The following is a 23,986-nucleotide window of genomic DNA, read 5'->3' as shown; positions in this document are numbered from 1 at the left end:
CAAATGAATTAATTAAAAGAGATTATAGGATTCTACAGATAACCAAATGAAACTAACCATTTTTAGTAATTAAAACATTTTACCCTGATGATTACTTACCTAATTCTACTATTTTTGTCTGGTTCAGTGGAAAAATCATGACCTGTTACTATTCTTTTTTTTTTTTTGCTTTTTATTTTCTTTTATCTCTTGACTGTGCTGATTTATCCAATATATAAAAAAATAAGTGCATTAGCTTATTAGTGATTAGCTTCTTAGGCAGGACTTGTGAAAATTTAAAGCATTTAAAATTCTCCGGCTGGCTGCTACTTTCTATTTTGACTGCTACAGAATTCACCCATACTCACAACATATTTCTCTTGTCCTTTGGTAATTAATAGGCTAGAAGTGCCAACAAAAAAAAAAGTGAGAAGAAAAGGAGAAAAAAAAATCCCTGTTGCCCTGGCACAATTAGAACAGGAACTATGAGCCTCTAAAAAGTATGAAATACCTTATTCTCTGTTTAGAGGTGATAGTATTATTTGGTGGTTGTGGCCTTGAAGTATTTTGATTTCATCTTAGAAAACAGGGCTGATCTGGATGAATTCCAACTGAAGCTACAGGAATTGAAGAATTAAGCTACAGAACATAATGAAATGATTCAGTGCCATGCAGTCTGATGAGCATCACCGTGTGTAATAGGGGGTGCGTGTGGTTCTATCTGAAGCTGGTTGTATACCATTGATTACAAAAGTACCTTTTACACATAGTGTAAGATAATTACTTTGTATGAAAAGCAGACTATTTTAAAGCATTTATTTTAATAAATACATTTAGCACTAGTTTTCTGTATGTGGGTATATTGTTAGTGGGTAGTATTCAAGGCTAAAGTCCTTACCTTTGTGCCGATGCTGAAAACTATCAATTATAAAACACCTAACAATGTTCTACCAATGAGCGTTCTCTGTTAGCGGCACGTTCCCATTCCTCTCTTTAAAAGACAGATATTGCTGCGTGCAGGAGCACTGAGACTGGGGTACCATTGTTAGGGCTGATTAAGGGGAGGAGAAACTATTCAAATTTTAGGGTTCTTTTCTTATCAGACATCTATTGAACTGAATAGCATTTTGTTTTATATCACACTTTTTATGGCCTAGGTATCTCAGAGCTCTTTACAAAACAGTCTGTTTCAACAATAAATATTACTAGTATAGTGATTGTGTAGGCATCTATTATGTGATCTGCAATAGCTCACATACTCTTTGGCATTTGAACAATGCATTTAGGTAGTAGGGTGATGGGAATATGTAAGACAGTTTTATTTGCAAGAGTTAAAATAAATGTTTAAGAACCTTAGCATTGAAACCAAAAGTAGGAGGAAAATATTTATCCTGCAGCTTGTAATTTGCTAAAATCTGCTTAGCATCCACCTGGATACAGAGTTGCAGTAGGCAAGAAAAGCCAGAGTGGTAATTGGTGGAGGGATGGAGCTCTTGAAAGAAATAGTCACAACCTACAAACATCTCACAAGTGGCTTAGGACCACAGTAGGAACGGTCCTTCTCACCAAATCGTCTTTGTTAGAGTGGTGGACCTCAGACTGCATGGAGTAGGTCCACAATTTCAGCTAATCTTGACTGTTCATGAGGAGAAAAATAGGAGGGGGCATGTAATAAAGGCTGAAGAGGCAGTAAGAAACAGAGAAGGGGAAAATAAGAAAGCAAGACAGTAAGGTTTCTGTGCCTCTCCTTCTGAAACTGCTGGATCAGTCTCAAACTGTACTGGCGCAGTTACCCTCTATGGCATCAGTAAAATTACTGCATTGCTAGCTGGGGCTATGAAAAAAATACACATCTGCAACTCAGCCACCACAGTTCACAGTCCAGCAGAGTGGAAACTAGGGGAGACAGTGGGATAAGTAAAATCCTGTGTTGTCCCCAACTGTATAAATTGGCCTGAACATGGTCTTTCTTACAGGTACATACATATATGACAGGCTTACAGCTACGTGGATGCCTTTCTTTGACTGTGCACCTCAGATGCATTTTCTCTTTCTTTTCTCTAGATTTCTGGCTATCTGTGCCCTAGCTATCTTTTCCTGTAGTCAGCATCTCTCTCTCTTCTTTCTCAACCTCCATCTGCTCTCATCTCCCTTTCAGCTCTTCTCTGGCCCCCCTCCTTCAACCTGGGCAACACTGCACCTCTTTTCAAAGCCTTTATTTTTAGAAGAAAATAAAATACATGAAATCTGAATGACTTCAAAACCATATTCTGGTGCTTTCTCTTGCTTCTCAGTCCACTATTGTTGTTCAGACAGTATATACAGCACTATATCAAGTAATTGGGTATTATCTTCTGGACTGTAGTTCAGGCACTAAAAATAGCATATTAGTGACCACTTTGTTCTATATGCCTCCTTTATAAAAAGACCTAATGGCACTTTTTCAGGTTTTCCATGTTGGAACATTAACTTCTAGCAGAGGTGCTATTCTTTTTGTGGTCAAAGCAAAATAACTATGAGCTGGGGGTGATTGTCGCTTCTATGTAATACCGTAAAACTCATTGCCACATGATTATTTTCTGTCACCAGGCTCATACTTGCAAGTTCAGACCGATATGGTCTCCACTGCTGCTGTTTGACAGCATATTGCTTTGTTGTTCTACCATTCTTTACCCCGTGCTCTAACAGACTGTGTAGGGCAGTAACAAAATCACTCTCATTAAGGCAACCACCAAGTGGGCCACTGTTACCAAAGGTGGCTGATGATTTTTGGTTTTCAGCTAGCAACACCTCACAGGAGCCTTATTATCAAAAATGATAAGCCACTGCCCTGTGCAAACCATGCTTTTATAAAGTGTATCACCTAGGCCTCCAAAATTGAGGAACCCAAAATACCTGGTCACTTTGTGAAATCACCTCGGTGCTGTCCACAACTGGATAGATGATCTTCAGGACTGCACAGTGGTTTCTGTCCCTTGGTGTGTAAAAGGACCCAATGTGGTCCTGAAAAGTTGGCTTGAAGGCCAACTTTTGTTGGAGTGGCTCTTCCTGTGTACCCTTCTTTGTTCAGTTGTTGGGGGACCCTGAGAATATACTTTTATTTCTGAAAGTCCTGCAGGTTATTACCCCACTCGCTTTATCATCAGCCAGTGAGGTCGAGCTGCTGTGCATCACTGCAAGGTGATCTCTTTTTCTTACTGCAGATGTTGAGAAGAAGGATGACCAACTGACAGTAAAATTGCTTGGTATTGATGAGCCCTTGGCTTTGTTACTGTGGTAAAACATACATCATTTGACAGCTGCTTGTGAATGGAAAAAACCATAAATGATTAGCGGTTTCCTATCTTTTCTTGCTACTGATCTTCTTTGCTTATGACAGATGAGACTCAGATGTCTTTTTTTAAGAGACAGAGAGAGAAAGGGAGAATATTTAAACTTGTTCTCACCTAAGTCTTTTATGTTATCCTAAGGACCTTATTTGTGGTAGAGATTTTTTCTGAATTTCAGCTCTCCTGAAATGATCAGCTCTGTCATTCAGCTTTAAAAGGGAACATATATTCTTCCCCTTCTGGATTTTTTTTTTTTTTGCAGAAGAGTATAATGCTAATTTTACTTATTCAGAAATTAAAATAGCAAACAGTTTATATGAGGTGTTGATAATTACCTATATTACTGTAATGCTGTGACAGATGTTGGCAAAAAAGAGGCAGAAAATGCCTACAGCTGTGCACTCCATGACATCCAGTTTATACTCAGACAGAAGGCTAACAGATGTTCTGAACTGTCACTTTGCCTAAATGTTTTTAAAGTCTAAGGACCTGCTTTATAATTCACTAGGGCCTCGTTTGGTTTCACAGAGGTCCTCAGAATTCCCATCTGTGACAATTAATGTCGAAGACTTTTATAAATCAACCCCTGTCCTTATTAGCCCTCTGCAAATAGATACTGTGTATCTGTATACTCCTGAGACTTCTATTTTTGTGACCCAGTTATTAATTTCTACAACTTGTGTATAACATAACCCTCATTTTGAGTGGCGAGAATTGGATTACATGAATACAGCTAGAGCAACAAAGTCAAAAGATTGCTGATGTACATTTTACTGACCTCAGAATACCTATATTAAAATATTCTTTATTCTCTTCCTGAATGCTATGGTCATTTCTAAGGTGGCTGTGAAATGCTAACAGCTTCAAACTACTTGCTTTCCCAAAGGAAAATGTAAATGGTGGTGGTATTAAAATAGAGCACTTAAACAAACATGTTCAACTGCCAGAGACATTCCTATTCCTAGAGAATATTCTCATTCAAAAATAGTTAAATCATTTAAGAGATACTTTATAACACAGATCAAGTTTCATCTATTAAATTATGCTCTTTAATTTAAAAATTGAGATGTTATAAAAGTGGCATGTATGTAGCATGTGCATGTAGAAAAACTGAGACTGAAAATAGTCTTGGGTCTTCAAGCTCCACCCAAATTTTCCAGCATACCTTTAGATAAGCAAAAACTGTCTAGTGTAAAGCAACTTAATACTTTGTTGAACATTGCCATTTCTTTTTAAAAGCTGGATTCCTGTTATACAGTAGTTTAATAGTTTAAACATTGTGCTAACATAATCAGTGTTTGGCCTCTTCTGTTCCCCAATCCTGTATAGAAGCAGAACTCCAAATTGTACATCTTTCTGGGTTTGTTTCTAAATTACTCCCCACACTTAATTACGAGGATGAGAGGGATGCCTTATTCCTCTTTGTTATAGGCTAAGCTCTCAGTAATCCCAAACAAAAGAGCCAGTTCTGGAAGATATAGGATTTGCTAGCAGGATTATGGTCTCATAGATAATGATGTGCAGTCAGCAGAAGCGAAGCTTTATTTTAATTCAAATAAGCTAGTAAACAAACCACTGACAAGTCTGCTGGTGAGAGTAACTGGCTTCTGTTGCCACATTGGCAGCTAAATTATAGAAAATCTATTATACCCTGTTCACCATATGTTTAATTTAATACAGATACAAATTAAACTATCCACAGTGCCAATTAAAATAACAATACATATTTTTTAAATATATGAAAGTTTTAAGATACATTCCCCTGACCTTAAGAAGGCTAATGCTGATTTGGGAGACTAGAGCAAAGCATATGCTATAGTCAACAGTTTCTCTTCAACAACAACAACAACAACAATAGTGATTTGAAAAACCCAGAATATTAATAGTACAAATTTGTAACAGATAATGAGGTTAATTGGGGTGGTTTACCTTCTAAGCATCTGCTCTTACACACTTCCCTCCCCCTAGGTTCCTGGGCCTTGGATTTGATAGACGTGGTTGATATCTAATCCATTGTATACTTTTTAATTCAGTGACAGCTACAGTTTGAGGGGTTTGCCCTTTTCCTGCTGCAAATAGCTATCCCTCTTTTCTGCATATTCTCATTTATTAATGTTCTTTTAAATAACCTGGATTTCTTGACCTGTCAGGAACCTTGGAATTGCTACTCTGTGATATTGGTGGAGGGTTTCAGATAATGCAGAGGAATTCCTGCCCAGGGCCTATGTTGTTCAGAGGAAGAAGTGTTGAGGAGAATGTTTTGTGGCCCAATATGGACACTGATAGTTATCTTGAGTTTTGTAATGGCTAGAGTAAAAATAAATATTGGGGAAAAAATGAGAATAACAGGAGGCGAACATTGCCAGGGTCTATCTAAATCTGGCTGTTTCCAAAAAAATTTAACTTACCTCACAAAGTCACTAAGTCACTGCAGGCTATGGGGATCAGACGTGTTATAGTAATGAGGTGGTGATGGTAGACTTGAAACCGTACAGAAACCACAGAGAAAAAAAATAACTTCCCCAAATTCACCATATATCTTAAGTGATAGATGATGAAGAAACTGCCACTCTGCCAGTTCCAGTCTGTTAACAGCAACTATAAGCGTGTAATGAAAACCTAAGTTTTGAGAAATGACCTGCATGTAGGCTGTGGATTGTCATCTTACTCCATGGTAGTATATTCAGAATTTAGCATTCAAAATTATGCTTCTCACATCATTTAAGATGTAAGAACACATGCAAACTCCATGTGCATGTGCAGAAATATGTGTGAAGGGAGTCTCCGACTCCTATAAATGTGCAGTATTATATGCCATGTATGTACCAGGCACTAGATTGTATATGATCATATGTGCAATGTATAGCATGTGCATGGGTAAGAGAGGTACAGTGTAAAGTATATATACACTGTGTGCACATCATCTATTTATTTATTTTCATCACTGTTGTTATTTGCCAAAACATTTTCAGAATCAGTACGTATTTGTGATGCAGATGTAACATACACAGGAATGGAATAGTTATTGCAAACAAGTTTTGTTTATTCGATAGATCCATCTTTAGTGTGTAAAAAAAGTCCCATTCCAAATAAAGTTGCCATCTAAAGAACTGAATATATGAAGGCGTCAAGTGCTAGAGAAAATACTTACAGAATATTACTGGTGCTATCCTTTCTGCTCTTTTTCCCAGGAGAAATGTATCCTATACCATGTGGTCACCTTTCAGTAACGGCATATTCAGCACCGCAGCTACCCATAGCAAAAACATTGCAGTACATGTTGAGGTACTAAATGAGCAGGTCTCGGCTCTCCCATAGCAACCATGAGCAAAACTGGACGGCTGAAAAATCTCCAGTTTTAGGAAGCACATCTAAAGTTCTCCTGTACGTTGCTATACAGCGAAAGGCCTGCCCGCTGTGCAGCCCTGCAGCTCCTCAAGGGCCGCTTTTGTAAACTACAGATTCTTCACGTTAAACTGTGTTTTTTTACTATCGTGTCATGGAGGGGTGGGGGGAGCAACGAGAAAACCCTGCTCTCGGTGTGTCACAAGCGTTTTTCAAGGCCACAGGGTGGTGGGGAGCCTGTCCCCCCTTTCCGAGGGCTCTGTCCCTGCCCGCACGCCGGCGGCACACAGGGATTCTCACGCGCAGCTTTTTGGTTAGAAAAGCCCGAACGCTGTTAAAATGAAACGCGAGGGGAGAACTGCTGGAAAGGGTCATTTGGGAGGCGCTTTCCACCGGGAAAAAGCGCCAGAGGCAAAGCGGGGGGGCGGCCGGGGAGCGAGCCCGCCCCGTGCCCCCGCGGAGAGGGACGTAGGAGCCGCAGCCTCTCCCGGCTGCGCGGTGCGGGGGCTGCGGGACCGCTCTGCCCGCCGGGCCGGGCCGGACCCCCCCGGCAGCCCCGGGCGCGGTGCGGCGGAGCCAGGCCGCGGGGCTCACCGGGGCGCAGCGGGGCCGCCCGAGCCGCCCTGCGCGTCCCCGTCCGCCTCCGGTCCCGCGTGGCCGGGGCAAGGCGGCGGCTCGGTGCGCCCCGCCGGTGTTACACCTTAACCCCTGCCAGCAGGCCAGCGTGCGGAGCGCGACGTGTCCCGTTGCGGGTTAGCCCGAACTCCTCCGGGAAGATTAACTCGGGGCGGCGGGGAGCGGGTCCGGGGGCGGCTAGAGCCGGGCAGAGGTGGTGGCGGAGCAGCTAGAGCCCGCGGGGACGCAGCGAGGGCAGGAATATCGGCTGGGGGCGAGAAATGCCAGCAGCAGCCTGGCGCTTCCTCTCTCCTTTAAAGCAGGGTCAGTGGTTTGTCCTGGGCAGGAGCCCCACAGTCCAGAAATTCTTTTTTTCCTGGACACAGCTGTGGGGCAGACACCTGGCGCTCAGCCCCTCTGCGGGAAAGCGCGTCTGACAGACACCTTGCTGATCGTTTCTGTTTGGATATGCAACATAGAGATACAGATATATTTCGCAGATTTGGAGTGATCTGTTATTTTATCTATGCACCTGGGTGCAGGTGGTTTTGTTCCGAGTCTAAAATGAATTCTGAAAGCCAAAATATAGGACGTTCATTTCCCCATCCCGTGGGATCGGTCTCGGCACAGAGACTTAAGGGTACCGATGCCCGTGTGGGAGCCCAGCCCTCCCCAGACCAGGGCGAAAAATGCATGTTGAGATGCGAGTTTCTTTTAGAGCCCTTCCAACACTCTTCTTTTCTCCACCACCACCCCACCCACCCCCTCCAGAAAGTCTGAGATATTGCTGCTGAGCGTTAGAAAGTTGCAGCCACCCGGTCCACGCACTGATGATTTCGTTTCTGGTTATCTGCAAAATGAGCTTTAAGCCAATTTCGTGCTTCAGGCTAAAGAGAGGGATTCGTAGTTCCCTCCTAGATGCGTGGCATTCCTGGAATCTCTTTGTCAGCTTGCCGTAGGATGCTGCTGCAATTTGCCTGGAAACTCCAAAATTTTTATACAGCAGTTAAGAACCACGTAAAATTTTTGAGCCGTCGGGATGTTTTGTCTGGAAAGAGAAAAAAGATCATCTTTCCTTGATAAGTCGGTATTAAACTATTCAGAGACTGGTTCCCATATAACCCAAAGAACCACCGTAGGCAGCAAAACGCGCATTTCTACTAATACCTTTCCTTCACTGCTCAGAGAAATAAAATACCTCTTCAGGAGAATCGGTACTTTCTTCCCGAGTCTTCCCAGTTCAGGAAAGTTCTTGCACGATTTCCGGAACTTTGGCACGTTTGGATCTTTTATGCCACTTCCCCCCCCCCCCCCCCCCCCCCGGTATGTAAAGGCAAAATGACAGCAGGTTGCTTGAACTATGTGCGTGGAGGTGAGCTCTATCACTTTCCCTGCGAGCCTTCTCTCGGCGTTCAGCCTGGAAAGAAAAGCCACCCCGGCCCCTAGAGGCACGGGAGGCACGGCCCCCCGGTGCGGAGGCGTGCGGGGCCGGCCGGGAGCGCTGCGGCCGGGCGCTCCGACAGGGACCGGGACAGGGACCGGGACGGGGACCGGGACGCGGCCGCCCCAAGCCGCCCGGGAGAGGCTCCCCGCACCCTCCCCGCCCCGCTCCGGCAGAGCGAGCTGGCGGGAAGATGTTTATCCTGAGATGGAAAATGGGTTGTTGAAAAACAAGCCATGTGCAAATAGTTTAATTTTCCGTTTTGATGCTTATCTTTGTCTACCGAATTTCATCGGAGAGGCTTTAATTGGCGTGTGGGTAATAGTTCCTAAATAATCCCTTATTAGATGACTTCAGACGAATTGTGAACCAATAACGACTTAGACCCAAAAGTGAAAGTAGAATTTGAAGGCGCAGGTCAGTTTTTGTCAAAGGGCTCATTTGAGCATCTTTTAGTTTGCTGAAAAAGCTAATTAAAGAATGTTTGAAGGTTAAAGTCATTATTCCGTGCTGTTGTCGCGCTACAAGTGAGCCGAGTTTTGTGAAAACACAAAGGGCAGAAGTCACAGAGGTGGATTACTGTCAGTCCAGGCTACAGAGGCACAGAGAACTGTGGCATTAATTCCTATAGAAAGGTAGACAAACACAGTCACTGACTAACAACTTTCCCGCAGAGCCCTATTGTCTAAGCACTTTCTTTTGCTTTGGGGCTCTCTTCGAGTTGCCGCAGCCGTAACCAGATCCAAAAGTGGGTACCGGGGAGACTTTCGGGCGCAGAATTCCTGACCTGTGAAACAATTTCCAAGACAAAACCAGCTGTGGGGCTTGGCGTTGCCTTCTAATATGTGTTTCCCCTTTCGGCGGTGCTAATTTATTCATGACTTAGCAAAAAGTTCGCAACGCACGGGAACTCCACTGGAGCCCGCAGCACCCTCGGTGCACGCTGGCTGCCGGTCGCTGCTGTCCGGTGCGCTCCGCGGGCTCGGCCCCGGCGCTGCGGAGGGGCCGGAGCAGGAGCCTGCTCTGCGGGGCCGGCTCGAGGCGCTCCGCAACTTTGCGGGAGGCGGTGCCGCACAACAGCGGCGCTGCGCGGGAGTTGCGCGCTGCGGAGGGTGCGGGAGCGCACGGCCCCGCCGCGTGCCCGCCCGCTTGGAAATGCCGTGGGCTAATCCCGGTGGCCGGTAGCACCGGGGTGCGCCTTTGTGTGTGCGTGTGCGTGGGCAGCGGGTCGCAGAACACCACACACAAAGATAGGCGCCTGCACCGCACGGCCGGGGCTGCTCAGCCTCGCCTCTCCATCGCACGCTGCCTTCGCCTCAGAGCTGATTTGCCCCGCTCGCTCTCCAAGTCTGGATTTTTAGGTCTGCCTGCGACTACAGATCTCCCCAAATGCAAAGAAACAGATGTTTGGGCTGATTAGGGATGGGGCGCGGGGGGAGGGGAGGACGGATCCCTGCAGCTGCAACTCAAAGAAATATATTGATAAAATATTTCAGTGGTAATAAATACGCAGAGATCAGCTCGACCTTGCGAGGTCTTTATTTTAATTTTTTCCCCCTATATACAAAAATCTTTATCAAACCTCTATTCTATGGCTTCAATAAACAGAACCCATTACCTCACGGCAGCTTTTGTTGGCCTGTATACAAGCGAGAACAAAATGGTTATTCAGGAGAACGCTTTCGATTTTTATTGTGTGTAGTATGCACAAAGAGCAGTGTTATTGTATTAAAAAGAACCATCTGTAGCAGAAACAATGGCATCAAATTATCTTTGAATACCCACTGCAAAAATATAAAGCTTTTTTATTATTCTTCTGCTGTACGGTGGGGGACAGAGAAGTGACTTTTTTGTTGTTGTGGGTGCATTCTTATAACACACACAGAAAAAATCAGCCATTTGGATTTTTTAAGCCATAAACGATTTTTTCCCCTCTTGTTCCAGGGACTGCAGTTAAAAGCCAGGGCTAGGACTTGGAGGATGTGTAGGCAAACGGAAGGAGAGCCGGGGGAAGAAAAACCGAAATGGATTCATTCTCTGTCCTGGATGGAGGAGGAGAGGAGAGGAGAGGAGAAGGGGACGTGCGAGCTTCCTTCAACTGCCTCTGTCCGGTGAAAAGTGCTCAGACCCCCGGGGCTGAGCCGGGCTCAGGAGTCCACGCGGACTTTCGCTTTAAGCTGCCAATCAAACCGCTAACTAGCCACCACCCTGCGCTGGCACCGACATGTAAGTAGCCGCAGCACAACTTTGACATTCACAGTTTTTCCCCCCTCCTCCCCCGTGACCTTTAAAATGATCTGGAAATGTAGCTCCCACCTACGACCCGCCGCTCTGAGCTCCGCAGCGTTAACCTCGGGGACTCGTGTCCGGGTTTGGGCTCGGCTGAAATTGCGCGGTAGCTGATCGCGACCGTACCGCTGGGCAAGAAGCGCTCCCCGTCCGCAGGCTGCCTCTGCCCGCCTGCCCCACTCCCCCGGAGCGCACGGCCCGGGGGAGCTCCGAGCTGCTCCCCCGCCGCTCCGAGGCGTTCCGGACGGGGCTGCTATTTTGGCGTTCCCTCGTGGGGTGAGCCGAGGAGCGGGGGGGCAGCTCCCGGATGCGCAGCGCGCACCCCGCTCGGCGGCAGGCATTAAGCCATCTCGCCGCTCCGAGCGATGCGCTGGCTGTTTCCTTCGCCGGGAGGTGCCTCCGGCGGGGGCGCTCCGCAGGGGCGGCCGGGGCTGTGCGCGGGGTGCGGTGCGGCGGCCCGGGCGGGGGTTACCTGGGCGCGCAGGGGCGCGCAGCGCTGGCGCGGCGCCCGCGGCTGCTGTTCTCTGGCGCCCCCTGTCGGCGGCGCGGCGCGCAGCCTGCAGCCTCCTGCCAGCGAGGTGGCGGCGCTCCCCGCCCGCGCCGCCGGTCCCCAGCCCTCTCCCGCGGAAGAGGAGGCAGGGGAGGGGGGTGTCACCCCGGCGGGGCTCCCCGGGCCCCGAACGCTGAAAATGGGGTTGCGCCGGAGGGGAGACGCAACGCATCGCCGGACAGGGCTCTGGCTGCGCGGGGGGGCCGCGCCCGGAGAAGTTGAGAACAAATCAATACATGTAACTGCCTCGGTCTAACGCTGCCTTCAGATGCACGGCAGTTTGGTGTGGGAAGAGATCGATTTTGACGTTTCGGCTCGTTATAATGCTATTTAAAGGGAAGCTCTTTTTAGTTAGTTAGCAAAGTTGAGGTTGGATTTTCCTCCTCTTTTTTTCCCCCCTCTTTTTTTTTTTTTTTTTTTAGGTAAGAATTTGGTAGATAAAGGTTAATCTTGGGCTGAATGATAGAGCTGTGATTGACAAGAGAAAAGGTGTTGAGGGCAGGTCGAGCTGTCTTATTTACAGCCCACTGCTTGCTATAGAGCCTTTGTTAGGACTGGAAAGCTAATTTAGTGCTGATCAAAAGCACCACAGAGTTAAAGGACTGGTAATGACTGCTAATTTCATTTCAGCCTTATACATCCCCAACTGCTGTAATTAAAGACGTGCTATTTAAATACAGGTGAAGAGTTTTTGTAGTAGGGGGAAAGTGGGTAGCCGGTTACAATTTTATTTACGCTTACTATGGTAAAAGACCAACATTTGATTTATGATTTCAGTGGGTTGCTTTTGTGCGGTATTCTGCCTCTCCAGGGCAGGGCTGTGCGACAGAGGCCGGTCATGTAGAGGCAGAGTGAGGACAACGCGCCGCAAACGAGGGATGCGAGCCCCTATTTAGCGTGGGTTTATTTTATTTTTAATTATTCTCATCAAACGGCAGTCAGGAAACATCGGGAGCGCTAGGGAGAAGGGAGACGGAGGGGCATGTGTCAGCTTTTAAGTGCCTCTGCGGAAGCTCGGGTCCTCATATTATTATTATTTTTAATTAAATTATTTTACCACTCCACGGCTGGTTCGCTGGCTCTGAAACGATATAATTTCACAACCTATGTAACAGTTTCTTTCTGGGAAACATCAAAGGATAAAAGCTCTACATTTTCGTAGTTGGCTAAAATTGATAAAAAAAAAAAAAAAAAAAAAAAAGAAGAAGAAGAAGAATTTAGCCTTTAATCTCTTTTTATCCGCGAAGACTAAAGATCTGTACTCGACCCCGCTAAGCCCCGGGCTCTCCCCCTCTTCCGGGGCCGCGCCGGGCGGGAGGCGGTGCCGAGCGCGGGTGGCGGCGCCCCCTGTCGGCCGCATCGGGGCTCCCTGCTGCCCGCGGGAAACCCGCGGGAGAGGCTGCGCCCGCAATTAGAGCGCGAGCGCGTGCAAGGGATTAAAGGCGAGGGGGAAGCCGGCGCCTGGAAGTGGCTCGGAGTCGCTGGGGGGGCTTTAAAGTAAGCACGGTGAAGCAGGGACAGGCAAGGTGAGCAGATAGCCCAGCCCAGAAATCACAGAAGGGGAAGCCGCCTTCAGCTTGTGCTGTTTGCTCTGTGGATAAACAAATGTTAAAAAAAAAAAATAAAATTAAATTAAAACGTCACAGCTTTGTTTCTAAGCAGAGCTTTCCGAAAGCCTGCGTTGTCTAGAAATGTCATTCTGTGTTGCTCTCCCACGCCTAGGCAGAGCAGAGGTGCTGCTGCGGACCGCGCCGCCAGCTTGAGCTCTGCTCGCCAGGCAGCGGGGCATCCTCAAAAGATCAACTTCTTTACTGGCAGCATGAGGCACAAAAGTAAGGATGAATTTCCCCTCGTTCCTAACTTCGGTGTTCCAGTGCTGTCAGTAAACGCCAGCCTTTCAGAAGATTGTGCTTGTGTTTTCCTCCCAAGGTGTCTTAAATAAGTCAGCGTTGACAGGTGTTACTTGTGAGCAGCGTTGAACGTTTCCTTTTCATTAAAGAAAAATTTTCTAAATGGCATGTGTTTAAACCCGAAGCAATAAAGTTGTCTCACCTCCCTCCACCCCCCCCCCCCCCAAAAAAAACCCAAACGGAGCAAAATAAACACCCCCCCTCCCCCAATTCCTGGAAAAGGAAGAAGCTTTATCTAAAGTGAATGCCTGGAGTGGGTTTTTTCTTCCTCACTGTGGAGACGACAGATTTAAAAGAAACCTGGGTGATATAAAACGATTAGCCAAAATATGTGAACTGCTGCATTGTCACCAACTTTTTAGATAAATTAGCTACTTATTTTGTAGGCATCTGCATAGCTCTGTGTAGTGCATTTAATGGTGGTGTTTGCGAGTTGCGCTGCTACCCAGCACGGTTTATGCGTCTTGCGTGTGAAGAGAAACACTAATGGAAACCAAATTATTTCTGCTAAATTGGGGTTATTTTATAACTCCTGTGGACAGCCTGGATGAAAGTCATAACTCCGCAGTTTTTCTATTAAATGAATCCTATGGTTGTTGGTCTCACAATAAACTTTTCACTTTAGAAATTATATACGAATAGATTTTTATGAAAGATTAGTGTTTGTCGCGCTGAGTATACTTTCTCCATTCTCTCAGTTTGATCTCCGCTTGAGACTCTTAATAAGGCAATTCTGTAGTAAGAGCGCCCAAAATAAAGACATAGCATTTTCTATAAATAATAGCAAGAGCCCCGCACAGATTTCCTGCACAACGGAATTCCCAGATTTCCTTTACTGTTTCTTTAGTTAGCATGCGTTGAGTATATATAACTCTGAAATTAAGCACAAATATACATCTGTATAGATCTGTCAAGCTAGCTATAAACAGAGATATTATATGTCAATTACCACAGGAAACGGAAAAAGTACAGAGCGGTTGGTACACACGGTTTAACGTCAGGAGGCACTTTACAAAAAATTTAGTGACTCCTGCTGAAAGGTGAATGATTAACCCGGTTCTAGGAGAGGGGCTGTTAGTGCTCCCCTTAGAAACAGCAGCCGTGAGGGGGGCTGTAAAGGGGTCGTAAACTCCCCCCTCCTAAGGGCAGAAGTTGGCACATAAAATCAAGGGTCCCGAGCGATCGGTTTAACCAAAATGCGGTTTTCCTGGGCTCGGTCCATAACTCAGCTGCCGGGTTTTGTGCTGCGGACGTTACTCAAGGGAGCAAATGCTGTAAATCTGGGATCGGGTCCCAGGCTTGGCAGACAGCTGGCAGCAAGGGAGGGGGGGTTAGCTCTGTGCTCCTTCTCGTTCATCTCTACTTGGAGGAAAAATGCATTTTTAGTTTATTTATGTCTTTTGGAAGGAAGTTTTGGAAGCCGACATTTCCTACAGCTCTCTCTCGGGCGAGGGAAGGGGAGTCTGGAAGAAACATACCAGAAAAGCAACTTCAGATGCGCATTTCCCTCGTCACCTTTTTTTTTTTCTTCTCCCTCAGCTCCTCCGTGGCACCTGCTGCCCTAAGCACCTGCCCCGCCACAGCTCTGCCCCTGCCCGTCCCGCACCGCAGCCCGCCCAGCCCGGTGGGCACCCCGGGGCCTTTCGCCCACGTTCCTCCGGCCCCACCGGGAGGGCTCCCGCGGGGACACGCGGGGTGCTGGGAGAAGCCGCGCTCACTCGTGATTTCCAGGGTAAAAGGGCTGTGACACCACCCACCCCACCCCCCCCGACACCCCACACACACCCCTGACCCAATCCAGAGGTGCTCCAGATCTTTATGTGCCTGAACCGCTTCCCCTGCCCGCGCTGCTGGCACACGCGTCCGTGGGCCAAGCCTGGGCAGAGGGTGGCGAGGAGGCAGCCCGGGTTCCCTCTGCTGCCCCGGGGGCGCTGCCTGTCCCCCCGCGGCCTGAGGCACCCTCGCCTCCCCCCCGGGCACCCGGGCTTCCTCCAGCAAAAGCTCTTTCAGGTCTTTGGTTGGAGGACAGCGGATAGACACATGGGAAGTGTTGTTATTATTTATAGCACCGTCTCTCTGCTCCGATTAAGCGCCGTCTAAATATGAATTCACAGTATAGACAGCTAGTCTATAATTTGAATTAAAATCCCCCCAACGAGCCCGTCGTTGAAGAATTCTGAAATCACAAGCCTAAGTTGACACAATGAGCCCATGGTGTCAATAAACCATGGGCGAGATGGAGAGATTGTCACTCTAGACCATAACAGTTCTGAAAGTGTCATTACCGTCTGTCCTGTCAATGAGCTCCAAATTAAGGACTATGAGGAACAGCGAGATAAAAGTCACCGTCTTGGCTCCATTATGGGCGATCGTGTCAGTGATCTGAGAATCATTGGAAAGGGCTGCTTTTTTTTTTTTTTTTTTTTTGTAATGTACTTTTCAACCCATGCCTCGGGATGCCAGGGTTTGAGGTGCGCTGAGGAAAGAAGCAACCTTGAAGCACCCCAGGCTGTGCCTCAGGCGTTCCCATTGAAACTGCCAGAGTTTCTTTGGGAAACGGTGTGAATTCAATGGAGGAGACGGAATAATTCCATCAAAACTGCGCTGGGGCCAAAGAGGACTTCATTTGATTTGGGCGACACGTGTGATCCCATGAACAGACACTTTTTTAGACCATTATTTTCTTAAGTCAACACAAAGATGGTGAAGGGGAAAGAGGGAAATAAAATAGAAGCCTCAACTTTAGCAAAAGACAGTACATCTCTATTTGAGATAGCCCCTTCCAGGCATTAAGACTTTCAGAAAATGTCCCCAATCTCTCTCTCCTGCGAGCCTGAGCGAGTTAAGGGGACTTATTCAGGAACTGGAAACCTTCAATTCTGGAATTTTGTGCTTTTGTGGGTTTAAGCAAAGCAGTTAGCGTTCTTCAGGAGGGGTTTTGTGTTTAATATACATGAGTTCATTCATCTACAATGGGAAAAGAAAACTCATTTGTTCTTATAAAACTAGGAAGGAAAGATAACTTTAAATAGACTGCCAAAAAGGATCCTGCTCGAGGGAGCTGCCTTCCCGCTAAAGGGCCTACATTCAACTGTAATTTCACCCCGTTATGTTGTGCAGTAATTCCTGAGTTTACCCTCGCCACTGGTGTTTGATTTTCTGATTTATTTTAAGGTCATGTAAGAAAAAGTACGGGCTTCAATTATACTCTCCTCTGGGAAGGAGGTCCGGGGAATGTTATTTCAGATGCAGGGGAAAAATCGTGGAGAGTTTGAGAAGGCTGTTGGCTATTTATGAAGAGTCCTGGAAGCGTGTTTGGACAATCGGCTTCTCCATTTATTGAGAAGCCTTTTGAAAGCGACTTTGAGAGGTGGTGTGTGCGGGTCGGGTTTTCTGCTGTTTATTGTGTCCGTTAAACTAGTCCCAGGATCTAAGCTTTTTTTTATTATTTTTTTTTTAATTTCGCTGCTCGTAGCACTGGAGAAAAGTAGAGCCTGTTCGTTTTCTTCCCTCTCTTTCCTTAACCTCTCCGCGTTTTGTTTTTTAACACCCGAGCCCCCGGCAGCAGCGCGCTCAGTCATGCGGCGGTGGCCGGGAGGGGAGGTGGCAGCGGGGCCGCTCGGAGGGCACGGCGGTGCCGCCGCGGCCAGGCTGGGGCAGAGACCGGCGGCCGGGCGCGCTGCGCCCGCGTCCCCCGCCGTCCCCCGCCGCTCCGGGCCCCGCGGCTCGGAGCAGGCTCGGGCCGTGCGCTGGCCGCCCGGCCGCACGTGTGCTCGCCCTGCGGTTTCATTAGGGAGAAGGAGGATGAAAGGGGAGGCCGGGAGGGACGCGGAGCTCCCTCTGCATTCCCCGGCTTTCAAGGGTCCTTAGAGCCCTTGAATGAAATTACTGGGCGAAATGGGGTCTGGCGGGAGCGGTCGTGACTCGCCCCCCTCGTTGGTTTGTACATGTAATGCCACTTCTGAGAGCGACAATCGGGCTACTTGCTGGACAGGCAGGGACAAAAAGGAGATTAAACCGTTTTAAATAATAATAAAAAATATCCAAAACGTAAGCAGAGTGGATTACACTTGCTCCAGCGTTTCGGTTCCCCGCAGACCCCCTCACAGCCGCCCTCGGGCCTCGCAGAGAGGGTGGCCCGGGCCGGGGCAGCGGCGGAGCCCCGGTGGGGTGCGGGGTGCGGGCCGGGCGCGCCGCCTTCCCTCGCCCCCTCCAAACTTCTCAAGTTCATGTGAGCTCTTCCCTTCCGGGCCCGGCGGTCGTCGGTGGGTCTTGTCCGTCGCTGTGTGAGATATTTATTTGGCTGCAGAAATGTCGCATTTTGCCCACCTCGGGAGCGTGCAGGAGGCTGGGGAAAGGCGGCCCTGGCGGGTCGGGCAGCGGGGCTCCTCCTGCCCTCCTGCCCCGGGCCCGTCCCCACTCGAAGTGTGTTTTTTATTCTAGGGCATTCCAGAAATATCTGACCCAACTTTTTCTCGGGACACTACCTCAAAGTCACCATGTGATATTTGAAATTCCCCAGAGACTGGGGTAGAGTTAGTGCGGCAAAACTTCCCTGGCTAACTTGGGCTCCTGAGCGCTGGGCTGCTACAGCATCAGAGGGGGAAGGAGAAATTTCTTTGTACATTTTCGTCTTCGCACTTTTTTTAACGTAATGAAATTAAAACTTTTGGAGCTCACAGTTGACATTTTGCAGAAAATTGAGTTATCAAGGCAGTAATTATTTCACAGGGAGATAAAACTCTCATAGCCCTAACTGTCAAATAGGGCCCTTTTCAGATTTTAATTACAAAATAAAATTAGTCTGCTCTTCCTCGGAAGGGTTTGTGAGTGGCTAAACAGAGCTTTCCCCAATACTGGTGGTCGTCAAACTCTGCTAATTAGCAATGCTGAGAAATTCCAGTTAACAAGGACATTCTCTAAGTCTCTGCAGGTTCCCTGCCGTTCGCCTTCATTTCCATAAGAAGATTAAGAGTGGAGGGGAACACACTCAAATGCAGATGCAGAAAAGAAGCGTTTTTAACAAGCATCATAATAGTAAGATGCTTGGCTAGTTCTCACCTAATTACTGCAAGTTAAACCTCTATTTGCAGCTAAGGACAAAAAATGGAGCTGCAATCTCCCATCTCCACAAGACTGCTTAATAGTTTGCTTTAGATTGGTTACTAGCAGGTTCAGGAAAAAAAAAATAATATGAAAATGTGTATATTCTTTCCGATACAGTTAACACGATAGGTTGTATCCTTAGGGCTTTTAGAGAAATCGGCGAGTATTAGAACAATAAATACATGAAATCCAAGTAGTTAACATTCATTTTCTTTTTAAGACACTCATAACCTGGAAATAAGAGCGCGTGTACCGCAGAGCCCATCACTGAGAACATTTGCAGACTACTTGTTTAATGTAAGCACTTTTCATTTCCATAAATTATGCCAAAGGCAACGATTTTTTAAATCCACTCAGATTAAACCGTCCCTCCGCAGGCCTTCCTTCCAACGTGGCTATATTCTTCCAGAGAGTGGTGGTATTATTGTCATTAATACAGAAAATCAGGGACTATTTAATCTTTTTTTTATTTTATAGCTAGCATCCCGGTCTGCCTTTGCTCCCGGCCGTGCATGTGTGTGTATTACACACCCCCAACCAAGCACACCTCCATACCCAAAGGAAAGGCAGAAATGCCCCAAAAGAGCCATTGCCCTCCCCTTATTTTCTGTGGTGCATTGTTATGTATATATGCCAGATAATTAATAGTTTTAATTATAGATGCCATAAACTAAAATAGCTCTGTAAATACCCGCCATGGCACAATTGCTAGGCATTTCCCATTCCTTATATCGCACGATAGAGGCAGTCAGGAAGGGGCCAGGCCCTGAAGGGCCTGCAGCGTGCACAGGGCCACCCCACGCACCTTCTGCAGCTACAGCTCGAGCAGAAATAGCACCCTGCCTCTGCACCACCAGCCCTCGGTTCTCAGTGTATTATGATGAACAAGCACCACCGCCACCCACCCATCCCCCCGTTTTTTTAAAAAAAGTTGATTATCCCTAAGGGTTTTTTTTGGGGGGAGAAAGAACATTATCAACTGCAGACCAAAGGGAGAACAATAAGAAAGTAAACAGCCGCCGTGCCCTCAGGAGTGTCTGGACAATCAGAATCCGTTTATATCCCACATCGCGTAATTTGCACCTATTTTTCGATGGTTTAACCTATCACTTATCTACGACTTATATATACATTTTCGAATTAAACACATTAAACCCGATAGGATTTATTTGCATAATCCACACACAGGAAAAAAGATGCGTTCTTGTTCGTTGGCGGGGTTTTATTATTATTATTTAGATTGGGTGTAATTGCTTGGTCCCTTCCCCCCCGCCCCGGCTCCCCGTCCCTCTCCCGGCTCCCGGAGGTGCCTCCCCGCCCGGGGCGCGACCGGGCCGGCAGGGGGCGCCCCAGTGCCGCGGCTGAGCCCGGGCTCTGCCCCGGCCCCCCCGCCCGCTCCGCGCCGCTCCGCGCCCGCCGAGCCCGCCCGCGCCCCGGCCCCCTGCGTGGCGCTGCCCCGCCGCCCCTCACCCCCTCGGGCGGGTCGGGGGAGGGCGATGGCACCGCCAGGCGGAGCGGCCCCGGCGGGGCGGGGGCGGCGCACAGCGGAGCGGGCACCGCGGGCGCGGCGGTGCGTGTGGAGCGAGGCCGGCCAGCGGCTCCCCCCTCCCGCTCCGCGGCCTCCCTCCCCTCCTTCCTTTGTCGCCAAGTGCGTTTTAGCAACAAAGGTCCCAACAAGAGAGTGGAAGTAAACTTAGCCGGGGCTTTGTGCGGCCCGTGTAGTGACAACAAGAGAAACAAAACTACCTATTTGTAGCGGCCGGCCGCGCTCCCCTCGCGTCGCCCGCACAATGGGCGCGGGGCAGCGTTACACCGCGGGCAGCGCTCCCGAGGGGGTCCCCGCCCCGCTTTGTGTTCGGCAAGGGTGGCATCTAGGGGACCCGTGTGTGCACTGGACACCCCCATCCCCCGGGGCCGGAGGCTGGAGGGAAGGGCTCCGTTGTGTGCCGCGGCCGGAGCGGAGCAGGGCCCGGGGGACGGCTGGAAAAGGGCGCAGCCGCTCCCCGCGCTGTGTGGTGCGAACGCGGCTCCCCGGCGGCGGCGGGCAGCGGGAGCGGCGCGGCGCCGGGCCCACCCGCGGGCTGCGCTTCCGCGGGGACCCCCGCCCGCGGCGGCCGGCTGCCGGCGTGCGGGGCCGAGCTGGGCCGGCACTGCACACGCAGGGCCCCGCGCAGCCGGGAGGACCCTCTGTCCCGAGGGGGACTGGCAAAGGGGGGGGGGGGGGGGGGCCGCGGGGAAGCCGTTCCCGCTCCGCTCCCCCCATGGCTTCTCCCAGCCCAAGCCAACACCAACTTTAAAAAAAAAAAAAAAACAACAAAAAAACCCAAAAAAAAACCCCACAAAAAAAACCCCACCACGTAGCAACAATGCTGTTTACCCACTTCCTCCAAAAGGCGTGTGTGACCTGTTGCTGGAAGGGGCGATACAAAGGCTTCCCAGTGGCTGCCTGGGCCGCCTCCGGGCCCGCCTCCCCGCCGCGCCGTCCCGGCGGCTCCCAGCCCCCGCCCCGTTTCATGCAAAACCAGGGGTAGAGACTTGTCCTCAGTGGCGGAGCCGCCGCGCGCTGATTGGCCGGGGCGAACACATTTATTCCCTGACAAGCCCCCATCACATGGATGGTTGTCTATTAACTTGTTCAAAAAAGTATCAGGAGTTGTCAAGGCAGAGAGAGAGAGTGTGTGTGTTTGCAAAAGGGGGTAAAGTAGTTTGCTGGCTCTTTAAGACTGAGGTGGAGAGAGAGAGAGAGAGAGCGCGGCAGGCAGAGAAAAGGGAAAAAGGAGGAAGAAGAAGTTTTTAAAAATCAAGGCTCCGGCGGTAATAATAGCAGTTATTAGCATTATTAATCCATCAGCGAAGAGGAAGATCCTGATCTTGATCCAAGTGTGGTTTTGGGGAGTCCCCCTCCCCCCTTTCCTACCCCTCCCTAGGAAAAAAAAAAAAAAAAAAAAAGGTCCGGCTCGGGACTTCGCTGCGGCTGCTCCTCGCTTCTCTGCTCAAGGCTGGTTCCAGGCAAAAGTAGTTTGAATGTACAACATGATGGAAACCGAGCTGAAACCTCCCGCCCCTCAGCAAACTTCGGGGGGAGGCACGGGCAACTCCAACTCGGCCGCGAACAACCAGAAGAACAGCCCGGACCGGGTCAAGCGCCCGATGAACGCGTTCATGGTGTGGTCCCGCGGGCAGCGGCGGAAAATGGCCCAGGAGAACCCCAAGATGCACAACTCCGAGATCAGCAAGCGGCTCGGGGCGGAGTGGAAACTTTTATCCGAGGCGGAAAAGAGACCCTTCATTGACGAAGCCAAGCGGCTCAGAGCTCTGCACATGAAGGAGCACCCGGATTATAAATACCGACCCCGGAGGAAAACCAAGACCCTCATGAAGAAGGATAAGTACACGTTGCCAGGGGGCTTACTGGCACCGGGCACCAATACCATGACGACTGGGGTAGGGGTTGGGGCCACCTTGGGAGCTGGGGTGAACCAGAGGATGGACAGTTACGCGCACATGAACGGCTGGACCAACGGAGGCTATGGGATGATGCAAGAGCAGCTCGGCTACCCGCAGCACCCGGGTTTAAACGCGCACAACGCGGCGCAGATGCAGCCCATGCACCGCTACGACGTGAGCGCCCTGCAGTACAACTCCATGACCAGCTCGCAGACTTACATGAACGGATCGCCTACCTACAGCATGTCTTACTCCCAGCAAGGGACCCCGGGCATGGCCCTGGGCTCCATGGGCTCGGTGGTCAAGACGGAATCCAGCTCCAGTCCCCCCGTAGTCACTTCCTCGTCTCATTCAAGGGCTCCTTGCCAAGCTGGGGACCTTCGGGACATGATCAGCATGTATCTACCAGGTGCTGAAGTACCAGAACCAGCTGCCCCAAGCAGACTTCATATGTCCCAACACTACCAGAGTGCACCTGTTCCTGGCACAGCCATTAATGGCACACTCCCTCTATCGCATATGTAAGACAAAGGGGCTGGGGGAGGGGGGGGGCGGGGGGGGGAAGGAAAACTAAACTAAACAAACAAACAACAACAAAAACTTTTATTAGAAATTCTGGACTTTTTTTTTTTTTGGACTATTTTTGTACAGAGAAAACGCGGGGCGGGGGGGTGGGGGGTGGGAGGCAGAAATTAAATCGACAAGGAACTTGTATAGATCTCGGAGGGGAAGCAACTACACAAAACTTTTAAAAAGTTCTAGTGAAAACGGTAGGAACTTTGCAGAAAGTTTGCAAAAGTCTTTACCAATAATATTTAGAGCTAGACTCAAAGAGCGAAGAGGAAAATGTTTTAATATTTGCAGGCAACTTTTGTACAGTATTTATCAAAAGAAACATGGCAATCAGAATGTCCATTGGAAATACAGAGAAAAGGAAAAAAAACCTAAACTCGCGAATTTGCCAATTATTTTTTAAAAACAGAGTCTACTTGGAGCATTGTGGATTTGGCAGCTGAATTTATTGCAGCTGCGGGAGGAAGGGAAATTATTTTACAGCATTTGGACATTTAAATTGTTTTAGAAATTGTACAAAAGACAAAAAAGGTAGGATGAGTACTTGCGAACCATGGGCTTGGTTTGCTGTAAAAGGGCAAACGTTTAGATTGTACTAAATTTTTTTTTTTTTACTTCTTGTTAAAAAGCAAAAATTGCCATGCAGGTTCACACGCCGTTTGTTAATTTATAATAACTTTTTGTTTCCAGACTTCATCCTGTTCAAAGAAAAGAAAAAAAAAAAAAAAAAGAAAAAAATACCAACCTGAAATTACTGTGTTTGAAATATTTTCTTATGGTTTGTAATATTTCTGTAAATTTATTGTGATGATATTTTAAGTTCTTTTTTTTTCCTCTCATTTTCCGTAGTTGTATTTTAAAGATTCGGCTCTGTATTATTTGAAATCAGTCTGCCGACAGTCCATGTATATATTTGAACTAATACCATCCTTATAACAGGTACATATTCAAGTTAAGTTTTTACTCCATTATGCACAGTTTGAGATAAATAAATTTTTGACATATGGACACTGAAGTTCCGCTTGAGTCTTGGATTTATTTTTGTAACGCAAGGTGTTTTTTAAATAATTCATGCAGTAGAAGGTATCATCGTAGCTGGCCGAGTACGATAAATAATGCAGCGATATATGTAACGCAGGACTATTTTTTTGTATGTATATATAGAGAGAAGGACGGATAGCTCTGGTGGAACAGCTGCCCGTGCCTCCTGCCGGGGGACGGGGACGCGGTGCCGGACGCCGGTTCCCAGCTCCCTGCCCCCCCGGGGGCGGCGGGCAGGGGGCTCGGCCGCGGCCGCCTGTGCCCACTTGTTGCCCGCGGCGGGGCCGCGCGGGGGCTGGCGGGGCGCAGGAGCGGGGCCCGGCCCGGGCACGGCGGCCGGGCGCCGGGTTTGCCTATGCAG

The 23,986-nt window shown here is 48.6% G+C and overlaps 1 protein-coding gene and 1 long non-coding RNA gene across 5 annotated transcripts in view; both read left to right on the top strand.

Moving 5' to 3' along the window:
• The window catches only part of LOC119157020, a 91,332-nt gene that overhangs the window by 32,104 nt on the left and 35,242 nt on the right, over positions 1 to 23,986 (top strand). For all 4 annotated transcript variants that reach the window (XR_005107350.1, XR_005107351.1, XR_005107349.1 and 1 more), the window contains exon 2: positions 10,654 to 10,935. This is a non-coding gene — a long non-coding RNA (uncharacterized LOC119157020). The remainder of the gene's footprint in view (positions 1 to 10,653; positions 10,936 to 23,986) is intronic.
• SOX2 (SRY-box transcription factor 2) lies at positions 21,054 to 23,316 on the top strand. The gene has a single exon (XM_037407527.1). The coding sequence runs from the start codon at positions 21,589 to 21,591 to the stop codon at positions 22,534 to 22,536; it is 948 nt and encodes a 315-aa protein (XP_037263424.1). The 5' UTR covers positions 21,054 to 21,588; the 3' UTR covers positions 22,537 to 23,316.

Source organism: Falco rusticolus, chromosome 13, assembly GCF_015220075.1.
Source record: "Falco rusticolus isolate bFalRus1 chromosome 13, bFalRus1.pri, whole genome shotgun sequence".
Lineage (NCBI taxonomy): Eukaryota > Metazoa > Chordata > Aves > Falconiformes > Falconidae > Falco > Falco rusticolus.
This window is presented reverse-complemented; position numbering and strand designations above follow the sequence as displayed.